Source organism: Acromyrmex echinatior, chromosome 10, assembly GCF_024713525.1.
Source record: "Acromyrmex echinatior isolate Ae372 chromosome 10, ASM2471352v2, whole genome shotgun sequence".
Classification (NCBI taxonomy): Eukaryota; Metazoa; Arthropoda; class Insecta; order Hymenoptera; family Formicidae; genus Acromyrmex; species Acromyrmex echinatior.
The window spans coordinates 7521620-7545195 of NC_141861.1; the positions used below are offsets into that span (position 1 = coordinate 7521620).

General features: G+C 36.8%; 2 protein-coding genes across 14 annotated transcripts in view; one reads left to right on the forward strand and one right to left on the reverse strand.

Annotated features, from left to right (window-relative positions):
- The window catches only part of Lar (tyrosine-protein phosphatase Lar), a 468166-nt gene that overhangs the window by 141260 nt on the left and 303330 nt on the right, over positions 1–23576 (forward strand). For 7 of the 11 annotated variants that reach the window (XM_087410654.1, XM_087410653.1, XM_087410661.1 and 4 more), the window contains one exon: positions 7637–7748. The gene's annotated coding sequence lies outside the window, so the exon portion shown is untranslated. Of the gene's footprint in view, positions 1–6232; positions 6470–7636; positions 7749–23576 lie in introns of those variants that run through there. The other 4 variants (XM_087410656.1, XM_087410658.1, XM_011063452.2 and 1 more) reach the window with 3 other exon arrangements.
- Positions 1–23576, reverse strand: part of LOC147908252 (uncharacterized) — a 326417-nt gene that overhangs the window by 11145 nt on the left and 291696 nt on the right. For 2 of the 3 annotated variants that reach the window (XR_015546474.1, XM_087410671.1), the window contains exon 2: positions 10220–11786. Coding sequence is in view for 1 of the 3 variants with exons in the window: in XM_087410671.1 (XP_087266797.1) it covers positions 11776–11786 (11 nt within the window). In the remaining 2 variants the exon portion in view is untranslated. Of the gene's footprint in view, positions 1–555; positions 838–10219; positions 11787–23576 lie in introns of those variants that run through there. The other variant, XR_015546473.1, reaches the window with a different exon arrangement.

Below are 23576 nucleotides of genomic sequence, written 5' to 3' on the forward strand. Positions count from 1 at the left end.
TCAAAATTTAAGTAAAATTAAATACAATTACGTATAATATAATTTATATATTCATAATTTATATATTTAAAATCAGATTGCCAGTATTTGGGACACAGTAATTGGATTTTCTATCCTATCTGATATATCACCACAAGTGTTAATTTTGCAATGAAAAATGATAATAAAAATTACATCAATGAAAAATGATATAAAACATTGAAAAATCTATTTTAAAAATAAAATCTCTCCTAATGTATATACCTATTTACCAAATCGCGATTACTTTGCAACATAGATCGTTCTTGCAACGAAAGAAACATCTGAATACGTGTCCTTACAACATACATAATTTCAACATTATTCAGTTTTTTAGGGGAGGCCATACCGAATCCAGTTATTTATTCATTTTCTTAAAATTCTCTTACTATAAAAAAATTACTGTTTCTTAAAAGAGTCTGCATTGTGGAGGATTAAGGATTATATATATATATATATATACTATAGAATATAAGATTCAATACATTTTTATACAAAAGCAATTTTTGGTCATAAATTAAATATATTATAATTTACCTCGATCAATGGGAATAATGTTCCACAGAAGAAATCACATACGCTGAATAGATTTGCTGATTCAGCGACCGTCATCACGAATATGTATCGTTCTACTTTATTACACGCGGATCTACTCGTTTCTCAGAAATGCCGCATATTCAATAATCTGGCACCGGACCTCAAATCCCTCGACAAGATCCCAGTCTCTTTAGCCAACCCTTCAATGAAACCGATCTCGCTTGGAGTGCTATGTAACATTCGTAAGGGTCTCACACGCACATTCCCTTCTGGTAACAGGAACTGAAACACACCGATACATCAATTTACGATCAATACCAAGGCCTCTGGTACAAAATTTTGAACATATAACGAACCATCATTCTGTAGCATTTGTAACATCATTTGTAACATTAATCATCATGATTTATCTGTTTCTAAATTTGCACTTTATAAATATTAAAATGTGTATTTTTTTATTATATGATCAATTTATATAACCAACGAATCACGGTAATAAAACGATACCTTTTGACTAGTAAAAAAAGGAATACTAATAAGAAAAAATAGTAGAAGTAATACTACACAAAATATTTTAAAATCTAAAAGACCAAAGTAAAGGATCTGGAATGCATTCGTGTGAAATAGCAATCTAAGCCCTTACGATAAATTTACGTCGCATTTCTAGCAAGGCAATGGCAGCTTTGCTTGGGATTTATCCCGTGGGAAATCAGTTAGTTTCGTTCGGCAAAATTCGCAATATTACTGTGGTAAGGCAGGTTTGAAGGCGGCTGAATAATCGAACATCGATTCGTTAAAGTCGATAGTTGATTGTAAATAGTCGGAATTGACGCGTTCGTTATCTGTTGGAATTAATATTGAATATTCGCCGGAAAGGTATCAGTTATATTTGAATCAGAAGTTTATGATTATGTAATTATAATTATCTCTGATAGAATGATGATTGCTTTACGTGATATTATTTAATAAAATGTTTTATATTACAGAAATATGTATATATTACAGAACTGAGGAAGAGGGAGAACTTATTGAAAATCTCATAAAGGAAGAAAAAGTGTGTGGGAAATCTGCACGTGGATGCCATTTGTTTCATGCGTTTCGTTCTTCGCATTTCCTACAAAAATGTCAATGCCGCCCTTTTCCGCCTTCTGTTTGTGATGAGAAATAATTCGATCTCTCCCTATTGGCTGACACATCTATTGTACTGCGTACAATACTGTACAATACGTACAATACCATGAACGATGCGAAAGTACGCTCTTCGATATTTATTTCATTATTCTATTCTTTAGCACTTGCCAAGTCAGAGTCAAATTGGTTTTCGTCCATTCTCGTCTCTTTCTTTTCACCTTTTACACATTGCAATGTTTCTCTGGCACGTCCCGTAATCAGCTTCGACACCAGCATATCTCGAGTCATCCCGCTTTTCATTCAGTGCGACGATGCAAACATCGAATGTTTGCTGCAGCTTGAATATACACGTGTTCTTTGCGAGCGGGCGTTTCACCAACAGCGAACGGCGAAGGAGACGTTCCTTCCCGGGGCACATTCGAAAGGTATTTTATTAACGGCGAATGAAACAGACAGCGCGGACAAAAGCTGACGTGCTATATTGTTCGGACAATACATTGAACGGGACAGAACACGCAACACGAGCCGCGCAATTGCACCGACCTGCATTCCGAATGCACGCGAGCGATGCGGTCGCAGACTACAATTGTGGTCGTTCCACGCGGACTTGCTATCCTTTGGAAAAACACATTGTATTGCGAGCTTACACCGATGTTTTTTCCTTCGTTAATTCTTATCTATTAAATTAATTCAAAGAGTCCCTCGTTGTATTTATACCTGTTTTTCGTATTGTATTTGATCGCGATAGTGGAGACTGAAGACTACATTACAGAGTCTCTGGCTACGGTTTTATCAGAATCCTATACGAAAAGGAGGTTTTGCTGAAGTATCCAAAAATTCAGCTTGACACAGAAAATAATTTCGTTGAATTATCAAATGATTATTTATGTAGAATGTTTAAACTTGAGGGGGGGGGGGAGTTGCCACACACAGAAAAAAGATTATTCTTAAATCAATCATAATATACTCACATATGTAAGCATAAATATTGTAATCGCGCTTCCAAGATTTTAGTCTTGGTTTATTGAATTTGTATTAACGCAAGAGTTTGAATGAGCAAGTTTTGAATTAAATGCAAACTCACATTATTTGCGAGACGTCCTAGGAACGTTTTTAGGACATAGAAATTTTCTCTGGACGTTTTGAAGACGTTTCTTGAAGGTATTGCTATGTGGGAAATAATCAACATAAATTCAATCAAATCAAAATTAAAATCTTTGAAGCAAGATTTTTACTTGTATACGAATATATTAGGTTGATTAGTCTTTTTCTGTGTAAAAAAAATCGAAATTTTTTACAGCATTACTCATTATGCTTGAGATTCTTGTGATTATTTTGATATTTACAGCAAAATTATTTTATAGATATAGCTATTTTTAAATACTTTAGCAAAATTATTCTTTTCGGGTGCGAGAGAAAAAGGTATAATAACCTATATTATCTCCCTGTATACTATCTCGTTCTAACTTACACTATCTCGCTCTATAATCTTAATTCAGGTTACAGATTGAGACAGTATAAGTTAGAGTGAGATAGTATAAAGGGATAGTATAAAGGGAGACAGAAAAAAGTCGTAATGTGAGTTTCTGCTGCTAATGTGCCCTACTTAAAATTCTGTTATAATTAACACTATCTCTTGCAAAAGGTTTTTAACTTGTTCTTGGTAAGGTTGTAAAACAATTGCCGCCTCGCGCGCGCGCGACTTTTTTTGTTAACAATTGATGTTTATTCATTACGAAATGTATCCAAGTTTCTTCGTATGATTTTCAATGTTGAGTTTAACGTAATTTCAAGTTCGTAAATAACAAGTTTATACTCTAAATTAATTCTTAAGGTGCTATTCTTCTATTTTTAATAGATAAGAAAAGTGGAATAATTATATCTTTCGTCAGAACATAATTAAATATAAATTTTGTCAATGTTTTTATATTGAATTCCCTAACAAGGGTGGGTAAGGTGAACTTTAGGAATTTTAACAAAAAAACATTGCAAAAAGCTGTTTTTTAAAAAAAAAATTGTAATTATTATTTTTAAATGATTTTAAAAAATGAAAGATATTTGTGAAACGGGGAAAAAGTGTTCATGGTAAACATTCACAAAGATAGGATCAAAAGTATTACTAGGAGAATACATACATTAAGAATTTTTAAACTATTTGGACTTCCTAGGAAGTTCAAATAGATCTGAAGGAACTAGATTCTGTAAAAATATAAGGGAAATCAGCATTACTATTACATTCGGATAATTACGTTATAATGTTTCTTTTCATTTAAATAATTTTTCTCATTTTATTACAAGTATATTAAAATTATATTTATATATATTAATTAATATTATATTTATTTCAAGTATATTAAACTTGATTAATTCATTAGTGATACCATTGACTTGAATATAACTAAAAAATAAAAAAATTACACTTCAAATAAAATGAGGATCCACAATAGCATTTTTTCCTCATATATATCCTGTAAATATTCCACATAGAGGATTTTGACACAATCGCTCGTGGCCAGACTTTGTTATAAGATTTCTAACGGAAGCAATCTTTATTGTCGCGCGCGAATCCACACTCTCTCCACCGTATCTGTCTATACGAAGCAGTCAGTCTCTTGTAGCGAATCCTGGTAAAACCTAGCTTATAGAGATTGCGTAACGCACCAGAAACAAGTGTCTAAAAGCTTCTCGTTGCATCGTTCCGACGGGCGCGTGAAGTTTACGAAGTAATCAGAAAGGTGGAGGGGAATCGTGCCGTCCTACACACATTTATGCGAGTTTCAAACTCCACCTTCGCAACCTCAATCTCCTCCTATTATAACGTCTACGACGATGAAACGAAAATATATCTCCGGCGGCAAGTTTTCGGGGGAGCTGAGCTTTGGCGCGGGGCGCAAGTTATTAGACACGCCCGCGCAATAAAATTATGTTTCGCCGCCGTGTATCCGCCCCGTCATGGTGGGAAGTCACGTCAATTACGTGATACCGTGTCGAGGCTGAATCTTTTTAATCGTTCCCATCCGCGCCCGTACGTGCCCCCGATATATAGTATAGGAGGTAGGCCGTAAACGGATAAATCCCGAAAACGCGAGCCAAAACTCGTAAAACAATTTTAAATTCAAGCTCAAAAAGCAAGAGTAATTAGTGATTTCTTCTAATTACTAAACCAGTTCTCTTTAACGGGCAAGAACTTCGGGCTTACCCTCTAATTGTGAGGAAACGAACGGGGTAGGATGAGATGAAGGGAGGAGAAAGAAAATAAAAAAGGAGACGGAAAAAGGGGAAGAGGATGACATCCGCCGTCGGTGCGGAAGCGAAGGCACGTGTTTCAAGTATCTTCCGAGCGAGGAATCCTTGATATTAATTAGATGAGCTCGTAACTCTGAAATCGGAGGAGTAAGAAGCCGAACTTCGTTTGGGAGTTCGTTAAAGGAGTTACTCGCGTTCGTATGGCGCCGGATATCCTAACTCGCGTAACGACTCTTAACGCGATGGTCTCCTTGCCTCCTGCCTCCTTCCCTTCTTCTTCTCCATCTTCTCATACCTTCTGTTACGAACGTAAAGTTCCTAGCGTGAAACGCGTCCCTACCGTCCTGGATGCTCACAATTTGTTGCACGCGACACCCGACGCGTGTCGTGGAGCTAAACACGCGAGTCTTTTCCTAGTTGCTTTTCTCTTTCTCTCTCTTCCCTCTCTTTGTCTCTTTCTCTTCATGTTGCTGGTGAATACTTTGCAAGAGTTTTAACTTTAAAGCGCGCAAATTCCACCCTTTGGAAAATCTCTTCGCGCTGTGAGAAAACTGACCAAACATTCCCAGGTCTCTGTTCATAATATCCTGATTTTCTCTCTCTCTCTCTCTCTCTCTCTCTCTCTCTCTCTCTCTCTCTCTCTCTCTCTCTCTCTCTCTCTCTCTCTCTCTCTCTCTCTCTTTCTCTGTGTTGGAAAATTGCTGCTCGATGCAAGAAAATTAAAAATAGCTCTCTAGCTTACACATATATATTCCTAGTCAGTTCGTTCCACGAGATAATTAACGGAACGACGATGGAGCGCACGCAGCATGAATAGCCGTTTGTTTCAGCCAATACAATAACCGCACGCGTGCGGGGGTTTACTTTATTCCATTATTTTATACGCGTGCACTATGCTTAAAGCCAAGGGGGAGACGGCTATTACTACGAAAACTTTTATTACACAAAAATTTTATTATTCCAGTCTGTTGAACTTTCCGAGATAAAAGGAGCGCGTGTATTTGTGTAAAATAAAAACCGCACCTAGCGACGTGAAGTGATCGTGGGCGGATTAAAGACATCCGTGGTGCCATCTTCAAGCAGCTTTACGAAACGCAACGCAACGCAACGTCGAGTTACCGATGTACCGACCGCTGTAATATTCTATAATTTTTCTAATTTAGTCAGAAAAGAAATATCCGATGATTTTCAAAACGCAATTGACGCGATATCAGCAATTTATCAATCAAAATATCGCACTAAATTCGCAATCTGGCGGGAATTTCGCTCCACGTTTCACCCGTCGAGAGAAGTTCCTCGATTCGCCGCGAGATGGCAGCAGCGACCGCGGCGTTGCACAATATGGCCGCCCTGGTATTGGCATCGCCATGGCAATTCTCTTGGCAGCTTCCTAACTGTCGCCTTTTTTATACATTTTACACGAGTTTTTCTAGTATCAGCGCCTAGAACGTAGATATAGTGTGTGCGTGCGAGTGTTATGATGTAACTGCGGCGCGCGGAGACGTCCGTAAGATCGTCGTTGAACGCGTAGAGCGCGGTGAGTGTTTTCCTCCGTATTCTCGTTACGCTGCCGAACAGGCTGCGAACGTCTCGCACTGTCTGTCGTCTCGTCCCGGTCGTTTGTTGACGAGTTTCGTGCCTCGAATCGCGGGGATCGATTCTACGGGGCGAGCACGTGATATCAAACAACGAGTGGCGGCTGTTCGCGTGCTCGTCCCGAGATCTGTCACTCTTTTCTATAACCTCCTCTCCATGTCTCTTGTACAATTTTTCTACTCTTCCCTCCTCCCATTTCGATTATACGCGGTCGACCTCCTCGTCGGCATGCATTTACTCGCCTTGTCGATCCGAAAGAATTCCGCGAATTAACAGCGCGTTCCTCCGACATTCTGCCACGAGGTTGTGCCGGTAAACAATCTCTCGATTGTTTACCGATCCCTCGAAAACCGATGACACTTGCGTGCGCAATCATTGACGCGTCGCGCATTGGTTTCTTTTCAACGAGCAGACGACAATTTCTCGGTCTACGCAAAAGTATATACTTACGTGTTAAATTTACAGGCAGAAGTGTTAATTATTAAATTTTTACATTATATAAAAATATTTTAAGTAAATTAATCGTGAATATAAACAAACGAATAAAGGCGCGATATATGGAATTGCCACTGAAATTTGGTAGGCAAATTAAATCAGCATTTATATTTATTCAACTCATAAGCAAGTTATACAAAATCAATACGGGAGAAAAGACTGGAATATATAAATTAATTTTATTTGTTATCGAGAATAATGAAATATGTATATATTTATGTAAACTGTATTCGGACACTTTGCCGGCGCCGGCGAATAAACGAACGTCGCCATGGTAACCCGCCCGTCCACGAGTATTTCGCGTGTTGTGACAGCCGGTCGGAAGTGTGGAATAAGCGCTCGAATAAGAGATCGAATATCGCATGATTGTTCCTTGGTTCGCACGTTTTTGTCCTCCCTCCCCCACCTCACATTATCGTTATCGCGCCAGCAAACGGATTCTCTGTCGCGGCCGCGTCTCGAAATTGTCTAGGATCGTCACGTAGCTCCGAATACAATCACTGGTATTAGATACACGTGGTTAACAATAGGATGCGAAGCGTTCCTCGAAGCATGGAGGAACGTATTGATTTTTCCACTGAAATTAACGTGTCTCCGCGATGTTTGCTTTCAGGGCGGACCTGGCCACGTTCCGAGTCTCTGAAAAGCGACACAGGTGCGTACCGACAGTGGCATCCTGCGGAGGGATGTACGAAGTTTCCGTGCAGTAGCGACCGACGTAGCACGTATGTTTGTTATTGTTACGTTGTTCATTTATCTTTCATATTATTTCGCCGGCCACACATATATCCAATGAAAAACGATCCTTGACATTTGTTCATTGTCTTCTTCATCTTATTTGATTACAAACTTTGATTGTAGCATGTTGAAATTGAGCTATTTCTAGAATTCAGTTTTTGTCTTCTTAATAAATAGACACTGTCTCTAAAGTCTGTTCTTAAAATTCAGTTTTTAACAAAGTAAGACTATAATGTATGTGTGTGTGTGTGTGTGTATATATATATATATATGCAGTTTATTATAATAATATTATAGTGGATACTTTAAGGTCCGATTTTAATATATGGTTATTTAAAGATTAAAGATAATCAAGGAATGAATTTCATTGATGAATCTGTTGGTAACCTTTAATCTTTAGTTAATTATATATTATGAAAACGGGCCTAAGTCAATCTTCAAAATCTACATAACGATTGTTTATGAACTATTATATAGTTGATGACTTTATTCACTTGCGGACACGCACATTCTTAAGCCTCTTTTATCATTAAAGATAATGTCATGGCAAGAATATATTTCATGTTTTTAATTAACTCCAACTGATAAAAATACTAATAAAATGTTATCAGTGATTATATGTGAGGCCATTCCATAGCTATTGAATTTTCTTCTTTGTTCTACACACTCTTAATTTGTATATGTATGTCTTATCGGTATTTATTTTATTTTACCGTAAATGATTCGTTTATTTCTTCTGAGGCTTACATAAACATTTATTTGGTGACTGTTTACGTATTTCTTTCACTGTCATTTTTATTACATAACTTTTTATTACAATCAAAATATGACTAGAAGAGAAACAAGTTTATTATATTTATAAATATAGAAACATTAAAATATATATGTTATACATATATAAATTTACAAAGATTACATGTAGATTTTTTTATACTTGCATGTATTTGTATTGACGTTTTAATATAATGAATTATTTTATATTTTTTGCTTTTAATTAATATGTTTAACTAAAGAAGAAATTCAATATGTTATACTTTTATTATAAAATTAAGTTTACTATTTATAATAAATCATTTCTTTTCGCTCATTTTTCTAATAGCTATTTTTATCAATTTTATTTACACATTTATATTTATATGTTTTGATATAAAATTTATATCAAATTCATATTTCATCATTTATTATCATTTATATTTATATGTTTGTATATAAAATTCATGCATTCTCGAGCAGTACGATCTATCTATTACGAGTATATCTATTACGAGGGAAAAATTTTTCCCCATCATTTTATTATTTATTTTGAAATTTATGCAATAAAGCTGATCTGCGATATTTCCTAAATTTGATTTTGCGTAAATATGTTGATTTATATTTACAAAAATAGACATATCGTTATATATAACCTAAAGGAATAATTTAACAAACGCCAATAGAAATTTATCATTTTCCATTAACGGAAAATGCAAACAAAGATAATTAAACTGGAGCAACTTTTTAAAAAAATGCTTCAATTTATTTTATCGATACATTTTTATTATTACGCTGGTAATTGTAAAAGTTATGTTATGCCACGATATATATATATATATATATATATATATATATATATATATATATATAGATATATAATAAAAGCATTACTATATGTATCATTTATGGAACAAACGAAAGTTTATAAATGTCATTTTTAATATTACTTTTAAATTTATTAGAATTATTTGCTATTCATAATTATTATATGTATATAGCAATTTATATCGACATTTACCGATGATTATTGTCTTCTCATTCATATTTCTCGATGCAACTAAAGGTGCGTTCGGGGAGATGCTACTAGTGCTATTTTTTGTACATTCATCATTTATTAGACGTAAAATAAATAGAGTGACACAAATATTGCTAATAGCATCTCCCTGAATGCGAATCTTAAGTATTTTAAAATTCTGCTCTTTACTTTGTTGTATAATATTTTATTCACCTGTTCGCAAGTCATAGTTTACTCTTGTAACTGATAAAAACTACATATGAAAATTGAAAAAAATACACATTCTTGATAGTTTTATTTATATAAAATAACAAAAAAAATTTGTAATATAGTATTACCGACACATATCGTAGCATAACATCTTTTTTGGTAACTTATAAAGGTAAGTCTTTGTACCGACAGCAGCGTGTTCGTATCGACTGTTCTAAACAGTCTATATATTCTTACCCATGATTAGGTTTCTGCATTTATCGACCTGTCTGTTTTACCATTCTGTATGTCGATAATATAAATTTTTCCAGTTGTTATCGACTGGTTTCCATTTGATGAAATGATGGCAAACAGTTTTCTACATTGGAAGCAATCGCTATCTGTTATTGTAGAAAATCGTGATGTCTGCTTATTGATAAATTAATTACTTTATAAAATAATATAATTTATAAAAATAATAATTAATCAAATGAGACATAATTAAAATTTTAACTAGTATATATTTTTACGCATTACAAAAAAATGAGAAGAAATATGTTCAAACAAATATATATGTTATAAATATGTTTAGTATACGTTAAAGTATACGCATGCTTAAATTTAGTCGGAAATTAATAGGCACCGTGTAATTGTATCTATTTTATTATATATAATACTCTAAACTCTATCAATTTGCTAGCCATAAAAAATTTACTAAAACAAAATACATCATAAAAGAAGTTCATGGACTCACGGAGAAACGCACTTTTGAACTAACTAATTACATTTTAAGCATACATAGGATTTTTGTAATACGAGACGATTATTACTTGCAACGCGATTGAATTATAGTAGCCCGGCAATATGAAAGTAAAAGAAAAAGAGCGAGTTTAGTAAAGAGAGGAATGATGGTGGGTGGGTGGGTTTCTGTGTTTGCGTATAGGTGAATGTACTTCCGCATATAGGTGAATGTGCTATGCGCGCGAGTGTGTGGTGTGTGTGTGTGTGTGTGTGTGTGTGTGTGTGTGTGTGTGTGTGTGTGTGTGTGTGTGTGTGTGTGTGTGTGTGTGTGTGTGTGTGTGTGTGTGTGTGTGTGTGTGTGTGTGTGTGTGTGTGTGTGTGTGTGTGTGTGTGTGTGTGTGTGTGTGTGTGTGTGTGTGTGTGTGTGTTGTCGGGTATTATTTTTAATCACTCAATAGTTCACCCGAATGCCCGAGTATGAATCTCGAGGCAATGCGATTATCCCGTAATTGGATTACGTTTGACTTCCACCTGTTTTTATGCAGATACGCTGCATTCGCTTCTTTTCACATCGCCGGTAGCACCGAGGTGCTAATATCGTTTTTCCCTCTGCTTTTTTAATGCAGCAATTCACGTGTGCTAACTTAAGCGGCTCGACTTATAACATTACAATCTAATGGTGAATTACGCGAGAAAAAATAGATTATAAATTACGATGTTGTTTTTAAATTATAATGCGTTGATCGATCTTTATATTTACAAATAATTTTTCCATTCTCTCCACAAGAAAGAAAGGAAGAAAAAAAAAGAGAAGAAAAAAAAAGAAAAGCGGATAAAAAAGAAATTTGAAATTTATGATAAATGTGCAAATTAATCCTCGACTGTGAATTTATATTAACATCTTATCCTTTTAAATTGACCATGAATCATGAATTCCCCTGCCACGCGAGGGAACATCTGGTCTCTGTGTTATATTGCGTCAAAGGGGCAAGAGATCTCACGAGGGTAGTAAACCATCAACGATAATCGATCATGCGACTCGGTAGCTCCATTCATGTCGTGTATAAAAGAGATAAGCATCATTGAACTTTCATCATCAATGCGCGTGACATATAGCCTTTTATGCCGAGATATCGCTTGCTTTTTTACGGTTAGCGAATTAATTAAATAAGTTAATCCATTACCATTCTCTTTATCAATCGTTGTATCGATAATGAGATAATCATTTCATCAAGTTTGCGTTGAATGACCGTTTCTGCTGTATCTTCTTCCGAGACTTAATGATGTTCCTCGAATTCTTATACTCTATGCTGTTGTCACGAAATATCTGGAAAAAGAGAAATTTTCTGTAGCTTCTATCCTTCGTTGCACAAGATTCGAAGAAACTGTAATAAAGATATTGGGATGCGACAGTTTCCAACGCGTACGAGTTTTCCCAACTCGCAAGCGACATTAATGAAAAAGTGATTAATTTCAAGCGTAGGGTGGCAAACTCCCTCCATCGTTGGACTTCGACCGTGTTGCTGGGTGAACTGAACCGAGAGAGCGAGAGGAGTCGCGGCAGTAACTGACCGCAAAAGCGACGACGAGCTCTTTTATTTATTCCTGTTTTCTTTTGCGCGGAGACCCCATTCGTTCATTAGACCTGACCATCCATGCAACACGCTCGCGCAGGCCGAAGTTGGTGCCGAGTTTTCTCTCGGACCGCATGGTACATCTCTCATCCTATCTCTCATCTTCTTGCCAACTCGAAATTCTCTGCCTCGGTCATTCCTCTAAACTGTCTGTTGGTGGTAATTTGAAAATGTGATTACATCTGGATTTTGTTAGACCGTTACCTCATTCTTAATAAAAGATTTATTTAGTTGGCGAAACGTTTTATGATACAATGTACAGCACGATAAATTAGAATATTTGTATTAATAAAAAAAATAGAAACTTATGTTGAACACAAAGAAATTATATTTTCTACGATTATTATCTTCTGTTATCGCGAATGTGCAGATCTCTATCCATTTTATTATTTTAACGTTGCTTTGTTTTTCCTTTCTCAAGTCTAACTAATTCTCATTTGGAACGCATTTTCGTGGTGGTAGAATCGCGTTGTAGAATTCTCTATTTCCACAGCTGGCGAGATTAGAAGCAACCGAGGCGGAAGCAAATCCGGGAACGCGTTTGATCTTAAACCGTTCCAACTATTTTTGATGCATGCCACTCGTCTCGCTCTCTCGTGAGAAACGCAGCTCTTTCATTGATTAATACACCAGCAGGACGCCGGTACTTAAGCTTGAGGCTGTATGCATTTAATTACGTAATGTCAGACACACGGGTGTAGCTAAATAAACGCGCGCAACGCATGCGGAGATGCGTGAGGTAGGAGTTTGATGCAGAAATGGATGATGGTAGTGGTGCTGTTTATGATGGTGGTAGTAATAGTAAGCAACTACACCTGCGAATCTTTCAGCGCTGGGGTACTTTGGAAGCATGCGAAACCGTACGAGCTGAATGTCGGTGTAACCAGTCCGGCCCGGGGCTAATGTTGCACGAGCAATGCCAACCTTTACCCTCTCGCCCATTCGCATGTCTCCCTCCACAATCTCATCTCCCTTTTCTTTCTCTCTCTCTCTCTCTCTCTCTCTCTCTCTCTCTCTCTCTCTCTCTCTCTCTCTCTCTCTCTCTCTCTCTCTCTCTCTCTCTCTCTCTCTCTCTCTCTCTCTCTCTCTCTCTCTCTCTCTCTCTCTCTCTCTCTCTCTCTCTCTCTCTCTCTCTCTCTCCTGTCTCTCTCTCTCCCTCTCTCTCTCTCTCTCTCTCTCTCTCTCTCTCTCTCTCTCTCTCTCTCTCTCTCTCTCTCTCTCTCTCTCTCTCTCTCTCTCTCTCTCTCTCTCTCTCTCTCTCTCTCTCTCTCTCTCTCTCTCTCTCTCTCTCTCTCTCTCTCTCTCTCCCGTTCCGCCTATCGGTCGTCCTGTATACTATCCCGTGCGCCGCTTGGCAGCTGCCTCTTCCTGCTGCTCCCGTGCTAATTAATTAAAGGACACCCGAGAGACGGCACGGTCGTAGCTGTGCCGAGAAAAAACATGTGCCAAAGTTGGCCCGTTTTTCAAGCGCCATAATGCCGCTTCACGCCATCCGATTGTTTTAATATCGATCGAAACGTTTCGTACGGCGGGAATAATCTTCGGTACGTTGTGTGTCCCCTGTTGTATTTTGTTACGTCCATAAGTCTGGCGAATTACGACTATAAATTGCAATTACAGCGGTCCGACGCGGTAAAAGCGTTTAGCCTTTCTATTAACCCAAGGGGGTAATAAAATTACCACAGAACGGGCTTTTCCCCGTATTTTAATGCTCAAATAATTTTCATTCTCGTCTTATACTCTCATTTAGCGATTGGAAGCGTTGTTTGTTCTGATGTAAACGACTGCGCATGAGAAGGGAAGAAAATGCCATTTTGGCAAAACCGACCGACACGCGGTTTCATTACTGTCACTTAAGACTTAAGCCCAGCTTAAACTCCGCTCCAAGCGATCGTGGGATTTGCTGTGTTAAAGCTAAGCCACCAAGAAGCGCCGTGACGGTAAGGATATAGCAAAACAGACCGCCATTCGCACAGTGTATCCACTTTAGAGTTTTCACAAAGTTGTTTATTTAACATTGTTTATACATAAATCCAATCATATAAAACTAGTAGATTACTTCGTTCTTTTAAATTCTACAATATGCCAGCTAGTATGTTTTTTTTTTTCAATCTTTTATACTGCTTTGTATAAATAACGATCATTAATTGCTTTGCGGATTTTTTATTGTACCCTTGTAAAAAAATATTGGATATTATTTTTAACCTTTGATATTCTCTTTACAAATATACGATTTAAACAGTTTTATTGTTAACAACGAACATAATAGTTTTTGAAGACTCGGAATTATATTCCCGCAGTTTTGTTTATTAATTTCTGGAGTAGAGGTTGAATCAACTGTGAATACTACATAAAGCGTTAATGAAAATTAGCCTTAGTAGAAGTAATTATTTAGGCTCTGTTAATGTGAGATGAATTCACTGCTTAGTCTGTATATATTCGTGTGCAGACCTTTATAACATGGAACATTTATATGAACGTACAGCATACATCATATTTAATATGAGATTATGTCGTGCGAAAATAGAGACTATTCTATCATCCACGGATAATATTGAAATACTCGCGAATGTCGTACATATATTATACGATTTTTGAAAAAATAAAGCAGTTATCCATATAAACTGAAAGATGTATTTTTTTAATTTGTTAAAATTTGTTAAACGTAATGAGCACAAAGCTCCTCAAATTTTTACGCTAAAGTGAAGAAAGCGGCCTTAATTTTTACAGTACGGTGCCTGCCAGTTAGATAATGCGCTAGTAAATAGAGTTAGAACGGTGGAAAGAATCTAGATAGCTACTTTGGCAAGTGGCGATGTTTCTATCTGTCTTACCGCCGATTTAACAGCCACTTTTTTTCATTTGCGCGTACTACGCTTGGTAGAGAAACCACACATTCGCTGGTGTTCCATTCTTTAAACAGGAAAGTTAACTTCAAACGCTAATTGAAATTTGTAGAGTGTGCGAGTCTACTTGAACACAAAGCCAAAGCCAGAGTTTTACTTTTAGCGTCGATATTTCACCGCTGTCTAGTTAGTAGTTTTTCGAGTGGAGCAGGTCAACAATTTTAATTCGAGCCAATCGAACGCGCGGAAAAAAACCGATGTAACACAACTTATTATTATTCTTGATGCGGCGTTCCATTACGAAATAAAAGTCTTGGCTCGGTTTTACTGAAGTTTCAACGTATCCACGAACAAGCAATCGATTGGTTGAGATTGTAAATATTGACGAAACATTATAGTATTCCACCAATTCAATAGGCATCTGCCACGTAATGATCGGAGTAATATGCTTTAACGCAGGAGTTTCTCATGGATGTGCAATGCGAATGCGAGACACGCATACTCTATCGTATTCCCTCGTGTGAAAGTACAATCTAATTTATGTCGTACTCTACCCGCGCGTGTTTCGTACGGACATATCCGATGCGTGATAAATGCATGAAAGTCATAGCTATCGTGATGTGCAGCACTTTACCCATTTTTATTTCCGTTCCGTTAAAAATTAACTTTGACTTCTAAAGAAATGTCTGAAGAAATTATGTTGTACACGAATGAAAAGAATGATTTTTTTTATTGAAATATTTAAAAAAAGTATTTAAAAGAAGTTGTTAAAAATTTAACTACAGATCTCTGAAAGTAATTTTGTTGGAACCAAAATAAGTAAGTAAATGGAAATCTTAGGCGTAATCAGTGCTATCAAAAGTTTTGATATTTTATAATAGCAAGTTTGAGCCAATTTGAGCGTCCTATGTAATTATTTTTATGGTTCAATAAAATTATTTTCAGATCTAGATCTATCTAAATTTGTAAATTATGCAAATTTGTAATTATGCAAATTTTAATTATGTTTATTGACTGTATAGATTACCGAATAGAATTCTTATAATTGATTTTAATTTGTGTAAAAAAATGTTGCTTGTAAAGATAAAAAAATTACGTGGAAAGTAAACTTTTTTTTATGTTCGCCAGGTATTTGGATTATCGATTTTATCCTTCTTCATTCATCGTTACTCTTAATCTATTTTTTAGTTGTATATTACCTAAACCTAAATAATCATCGCTTTAAAATAGTTGAAAATATTACTGAAATAAAAGGAAGAGTTAAGAAGAGACAAGCAAACGATAATTTTGCGATATCGTAATACTCGAGATTAATGTAATATATGATCTAGTTCATTGCATGTAAGTGCATCGTTTTACAAGAAAATCTATTGAGTTATTTTATCGTTTTAGTTTTCATTATTACTAGAAATTCAAAACTGCTCTGAAGTGGTAGGAAATCCAACTCAAGAGAGAAAAAAATCTATTATAATAAAAAACCTAATTATGAGAAAAAAATCTCCTTTGAAAAAATCTGACTTCATCAAGTAACAAAGCGGGATTATTCCTTTGAAATCTTGTAATGATGAAAGAGCCACTTTTTCGTAACAAACTGTTAAACGATTATGTTCATGAACTGAACGCTACTGACTGGATCGATAAATGAGCAACTAAATGTCAACGGCGATTTGTACGTACAAACGACGTACGATTCATAAATGTTGCAGTCGCATAGGGAACGTGCGAAGGGTTAATTCGAAGGTCCACTCACATAATGGTATTAATGTCGTGCCAGTGCTCGTAGTAGAACGGTCAGGTAGAATCATGTAATCATCGACACGCGAGAATTCGTCCTGTTATCGTATTGACGATAAGGACTACAATCGCGACCAGTTGATCAGGTCGACAACTCGCTAGTTTCCATTCGCGAGCTAACAAAACAGGGCGCATGTTGCAGTTGAAATTATTTGAATCGTCGAACTACTCCGCTTTCCTCACGGGAAATTCCCGAAACCCAGTTACTTGCATCAGTATGGAATTTGGTTTGGGACGGCCTTAATTCACTGCGTAAAATTGCAGGCTCTCGGCCATAATGGAACGTAGAGAGGGATACTCGGACACGTAAAAGTAGGGTTGATTTTATTTCCACGGTAACCCCACGATCAATTGATTCGATTCTCCGAAAGTTCAGTTCTCGTAATGCTCTTTCCTAGGATAGTATTCCCTTTGATTGATCTCGATCATTATAGAATTAAGATACGAGAAATGATTGCATCGCGATGAAAAATCACAATTGTCATGTTTGTCTTATAGAAAAAAAAATCGAAACAAATTTCCGACAACAAAGAAAGCGTAATATAACTAAATAAATGTAACAAAGTATCTTTTATAATTCCATACATTATTTTATTTACAAATAAATTTGTAGAGCTGTGGATCGGTTTAAAATGGAATTTTATAATTTTCAATATTAATAAATACATAATCGGCTTTAATTCGAATTCAGCAGTATACATTGTTTTTATCGGAACACGATTAGTGGTTGCACGGACCTTTCTAAGCGCTGATTGTTACTGAAACACGTAATGCGCGCGTGTTTGTATTTATTTATATATCCATAGCTACATACGTATTCTAGATGGGTAAGCTTCTAGTCGCTGAATTTCAAGGCACGCTCTGAAACGTACCCAGCACACGTATGAAAGTGCAATAAAGAAAAGTGGCGTTCGTGCTCAACCCGAATACGCCGAGTCGCGCCGCGGCGCGCACTCGTTCTCAAGGAATTTATTTTCGATCATGGTGGCCATTGCTGATTAGCGCGACAATGGCAGCTTTGTTCTACGATTAACGACGTTTTCTCAATTCCACCCATTTCGTGTACCCTTCCCAGTTCCCGATAATCGTACACTCGAATCCGGATAAGATTTAAAGAGCCATTCTCGGGAACTTACGATGGCTCTTAACTATATGTAACGGTTTTCATTAAATTTTAAACCGTAGTACCTACAGGAGACGTGTGCGATACTTGTTGTTACAAGATTCAGCTATTTACGATTGCCGTTTCTAGCATAAAACGTAACGATGTATTGCGTTGTCTTAAAGCCTGGCGAAGAACCGCCTTGCTTTTTTTTATCGTCGCGAATAAGAGCGTCCACTTTCATCGATGTACTTGCTTTCGCGAAACGATGTATTACGCATCGTAAGATTATCTACTCGTTTGAATCTCTCTAGAGGCGAGAGGAAAGAAAGAGCGAGATTGTAGCGAATATGATAGAATTTTCTTCAATGTTCTTTGAGGCAAAGAAGGGCATAAAGCTCACTTAGAGACTGTAGCCTCTCGTTTTCAGGGAGATATCTAGATAAAGCTAGTTTTTTACGTAATTAGATTCTCGAGCAGGTACTCGAGATCGTTGATAGGCAATCGTTTATCTCCTCTTCGCGTAGAACAGAGTAACTTAAAGACGAAGCTGATGACTACTTTTTGACTCTTTATCCGCACAATTACAGTCGCTCGATGCCTCAATACCTTGCACGATATACTCTCTCTGAATAATGAAGGTGGCCGGGCGAGATTTTTCCTGAGAGAATGCCGGTTGCTTTTCTAGTTCCTTTGCCGGAAAACGTCGAAACGGAACGTGGAATTACATAGTGAAAACCGCCGACGATTCCGCAGATATCTCGAAACAAGGAATGCGATTGTTCTCAACGTCGTTCGCGGGCGCCAATATCTATCGTTATTGTGGCTCGTGCAGTATTTTACGGAGTAATGAAAATATTTCCTCTCTAGATGCGATTAACCGTTGCACATTTTTCTCACTATTTTAACTCAACAAATTGCTTCAACTAAATGCCGATAACTTTCGCGTAGCAGCGCACAGGCGAGGGGATGTCGGGCACGCTATTGCGCACATTAATCGTACGAGAACTTCGTTATTTAGATCGTTATTTATTGTTCTTTTTATTCTTTTCGAAAGGTCGGGAGGGACGAGAAAATCGTTACGGCATAAAGTTTCATGGGACGAACCTCCGGCGCATTTATTTCGTGCAGCGATGATCGATGCGCTCAATATAAACGAGGTAATGACAAAGTATTTATCACGGGAAGCGAGTGAACCGTATCGCGTTCTCATGAACACCACCGTGAGATGGGGATTTTGGTTGTATTTTGATAAGCCTGATGATAACCAAGTGGATTCGCGCACGTATATGTCGTATATGTAATTACGCTGCGGTCGGTTATGTGCGCTCCTTATGTGCCACGTACACGCGCAATATAAGCGTACGCGTGTCTATGCCGATATTGGTTTCACCTTAAACTGTACCTTCAAAGTGTTCGGAAATTTAATCAGGAAGATTGCCTTTGCGTAGGTACGATAACGCGCTACCTCTGCGAGCCTCCTTTCTCGAACGGCAAAATGCTGGTATTAGTTTCTCATAAAGTTTCATTTTGTCCGCTTGTTTTTGTGATTAAATATAGACTGCACGTTAACGAAATCTAATTACAACGATTTGCAGCAATTGTATTTAACATCTTTGAAAGAATTTTGATTGGACTAATAATGTTTTTGCATTGAAGAAATTTATTTATTTTATTTATTTTTTGTTACATTTATTAAATCAGACGGAATTAAATCAATCGGAGGTATTTTTTAGCTGTAATGGGAAATTATTTATTGCAAATTTTTAAGTTTTAATTTTAACAATTTTATTAATCCTCAAATTGTAATTCAAGCAAATTGTATAATTATTAAATTTAATAAAAGAATAAAGCGAATATTATTGCATAGAATTATTGATCGTCTGGAGTCTATATTGAAACTCTATACTCTGTTTTAAATTGTTTAAAAGAATCATCAGTATTAAATAATGATTATTATAAAATAATACAATAATTGATTCAGGGGTCGTTTAAATTATTGTTATTTTGAGGCTTATTTTTATTTCATAGTTTTTTGTGATCACTTATAACTTAACCACGAATTGCTGATATTTTTGTTAAGAAAAAAAAATTCTAAATGGAAAAAAATAATCCGTATAAATGGAAGATATTGCGGTCGATTTCAATCTTTCTATTTATTTTCTGTGGTGAAATTTATATAGAGTTTTGTGACATAATAAATTTTATTATATTTTACTTGAATTTAATTTAATTTTTCAATTAAAATTTTTAATATCAATTAATATCCAATAATTTTTCTCACAATTATGTCAAAGGAAATTTTCACGGGGAGAGAAGCTCGACTGCAAATTCTTCGAAAAGTACACCCACGAGGTCTATCCGACGTTCTATCGCGCGGTTTCTCCCGAGATATTTCTCGCGGTCGATTCAGCGATAAAGCGCCTGTCGGAAGGAGAGCGAAGCCGCATCGAAGGCGGGTGTTGATTGGCCGCCAATCGCAAAGCGCAGCGGAAAACCTCGAAGCTCGCAGGTTGGTACGCGGTCGGAGGCTGGTCGTGGATTAAAGGCTTTTCTTTCGAATTTCACGTCAGTCAGCTTCGCGCCCGGGATAATCCCGGGAGCTGTATTCGCGGCGCGTATATAAAATAAAGATCCACCATGTCTGTCGGGCTGCGTTCCGCTTAATAACGCTTAATAAACGGCGACCGATCCGACATGACGCGCTTTCTCTCTTCAGTTTTCTCTCATCCCTTTTCTTTGCGAAACTTTCTGTCTCTCATCTTTTCTCTCTCTCTCTTTTTCTTTCTTTCTCTTTCTTTCTCTTTGGAAGCCTTTATACGGCAATGAAACGGATTACACTCTTTTACGCGCGTTTGGCACGTGGGACAGGGGTTGAATGCGGAGACCGACAGACTCGCGTGAAAAACGAGAAAAAACAAGTTCTACTACGGGGTGAAACCGTTGGGAAAGAGCGTGGTTGCCACACGGTTTGATGGAGACCTGGGAACGAATGTCGGACGGGGAATGCATATGGGAGTTACGTCTCTATTATATAAACACATTTGCAAATTGTATTGTTTATTTTTAGTCAAGTCTGATTTGACATTTGGGGGAGGAGGATTTGATTTTAACTTGCTTCCGCGAATGAACAGACTGGAAACGAAATACTCTACACAATCGTGACATGATTAATTAAGCTAATTGTAATTATATTTAAAAGTTCAATATTTAAAAATACATCGGGATTGATTTGCACGTAACTACCTTCCGTAAGTTTCAACTTTCAAAGTTTACGAGGAGTTTTTTCTTGCCTACGTGATTGAGAATAGCAACTTGGAGTCGTTTACTTAGGTGGAATTAATTACCAATTACTTGATAATTAATTAACGTAACGAAAAACCAGTTAATGTCGAAAAAGAGTCTGGTTTCCATGCATGATGGAAAAAGAATTCCGCATTCACCTACTGTATTTTATTATATTTCTATTTTTAACTACTAAAAATTATGATGACGTTGTTTTCGTTATAAATGGCAAATCGCGAACATGCCGAATGGAACGTATTTGTTTCACATTTTAATAAAAATTCGTGAAAAATTATGGTTCCGGATTTTATTCAAATAACGTAAATATGGCGTTTAATGCAAACATGAGATGAGAATCATCAATATTTAACATTTAATGTACGATACTATTTGGATCCGTAAATTTTTTGTTATGTCTAAAGCGAAGATTTAATATGTACGAATTTTCCTTAATTAATTTTCCTAAATAACGACAACGAAAATAAACAATAAAGCTTCTCGATCGCACACTTTCTCTTCATTTTTATCATGCTCGATTTTTTGTCCGCATATTTGTTCGCTACTCTAGTCGTTATGTCGATGGAAGTGCTATCGGGCGTAACCGTCTATCGATCAACACAAGAGCTTCATCCTCCTTCGAACAAACTCAGACGCGACTTTTGACAACTTTAATCCTTCACCCTTTCGCGTCCTGGTGAAGCGCAAGCGAAATCCTTGGATCAAAACGGTGGAGTTACTCAACCACCCTTTCCTTTCTCCTCGAACATGAAGGTATTCCTCGCTAAACCAAACTACGCGATGGTCCGTGTTGAACTAAACCGCAAGCCGTCGGCCAATTATACGGGACCCTAATAATTTAACCACGTGTCGTTGGCCTGCCTAGATTTGGCCATGATAACATTCTGTATGCGGGATCGTTGTATGCAGCCAAACCGTCAACTATATGGGGGAGGTTAACTCGCGCCCACCGATCCCCGTAGGGATATTTTATGGTAACGTTATGGCTTACTAATAACAGGTTACCGTCATATTTTAGAGCTGTTAATCACACAAGCCGGTACCGTCGCATGAAACCAACGGACACGTAATATCGGTTTGACATCAAACATCACGCATACGAAGAAATATAATTGGACATTTTCTACGGTCGTCAGAGCTTTCATCTGACGTCTATTTGATTTTCAATTTATAGAATCGTTGCGTTGGAAAATTGTGTTGTGTTGCAAAAATTTGAATAATACGACTATTGACAAAAATAGATTTGAGATATTCATATTTAATGGCACTATTTTTCCGATATTGCAGTATAATAGGTATATTGTACACCATTCGTAAAACAATTTTTAATTTAAAAACGAGTCTGAAAAAAATTTGCTGTATGAATCGTATCTACATGGAACGGTTTTACTGAAATATTTAAAAATTTAGATAGATCTGAAAACAGTTTTGTTGGACTATCAAAATATTATGAGAACGCTCAAATTGGTTGCTAGAATGTCAAAACTTTTTGCAACATTACTCGTGATATTTGAAATTCTTACGTAATTATTTTGATGATTCAAGAAAATCATTTTTAGATTTGCATCTAACTATAAATATTTGGATACTTCAACAAAGTCGTTCTTTCTTTCAAGTCGTGTGCGATACGATTTAAATATGTTATTATGAAATGTATTAATTTTCATTAAGTTTTATGAAAAGATGCACTTTCTCGGAGACCGCCAATTTATTCACGACGTACTTGCATAGAGTGCCTCTGTCGACTTCGTCGAGGAGATTTACAAGTAAGCACCTAATATTTGTCTCTGAAGTTCGTCTTAACGCTCCCATACAATACTATTAGCCGTCTCATTCAGTTGTCCCCGTCTCGGGAGTCGCGATTATTGGATCAGTAAGTTTTATTGCTTCCTAAACAATTCTCGGGACGCTTAACGAACCAATAAACGTTATGGGTCTGATAACTGTCTAGTACAGTGCCTCGGCATTAGCGGCGTTACGCGCGTTAACGGGTAAAGCAAAGTTTCGTCGTACTTTGTAAAGCGCGTCGGGAAACTTTTTCTCCCTTGCGGCTTAACACCTCACGGATTTGTCGTCGTGCTCGTTGTTATTACAACGCGCAGCCGATATGTGCCGTTATGGAGCGCTTTCCAACTAATGTTCAAGATACAGGAGAACTCTCCGCTACACCGAAACTTTCTAACTGCATTAACTCAACCGTACGTGCGTCCCATTCCTTCGCAGATCGTACTTGTAACCTCCTATTTCGTCCCGGATTGATTACGGTTCTAACGCCGCGATTGCATTAATGACGAACTTTAATGGTTCGTAGACCGAAAACGTAGCGGCGTGTTTATCCTTTGATTTCATTTACGGTATACGAGAAACGCGCCGACGAGTTCTCTTCGCTTCCTTTCATCTCTGCGAGCTCTTTGATTAATATATATTTAAAGTCAATC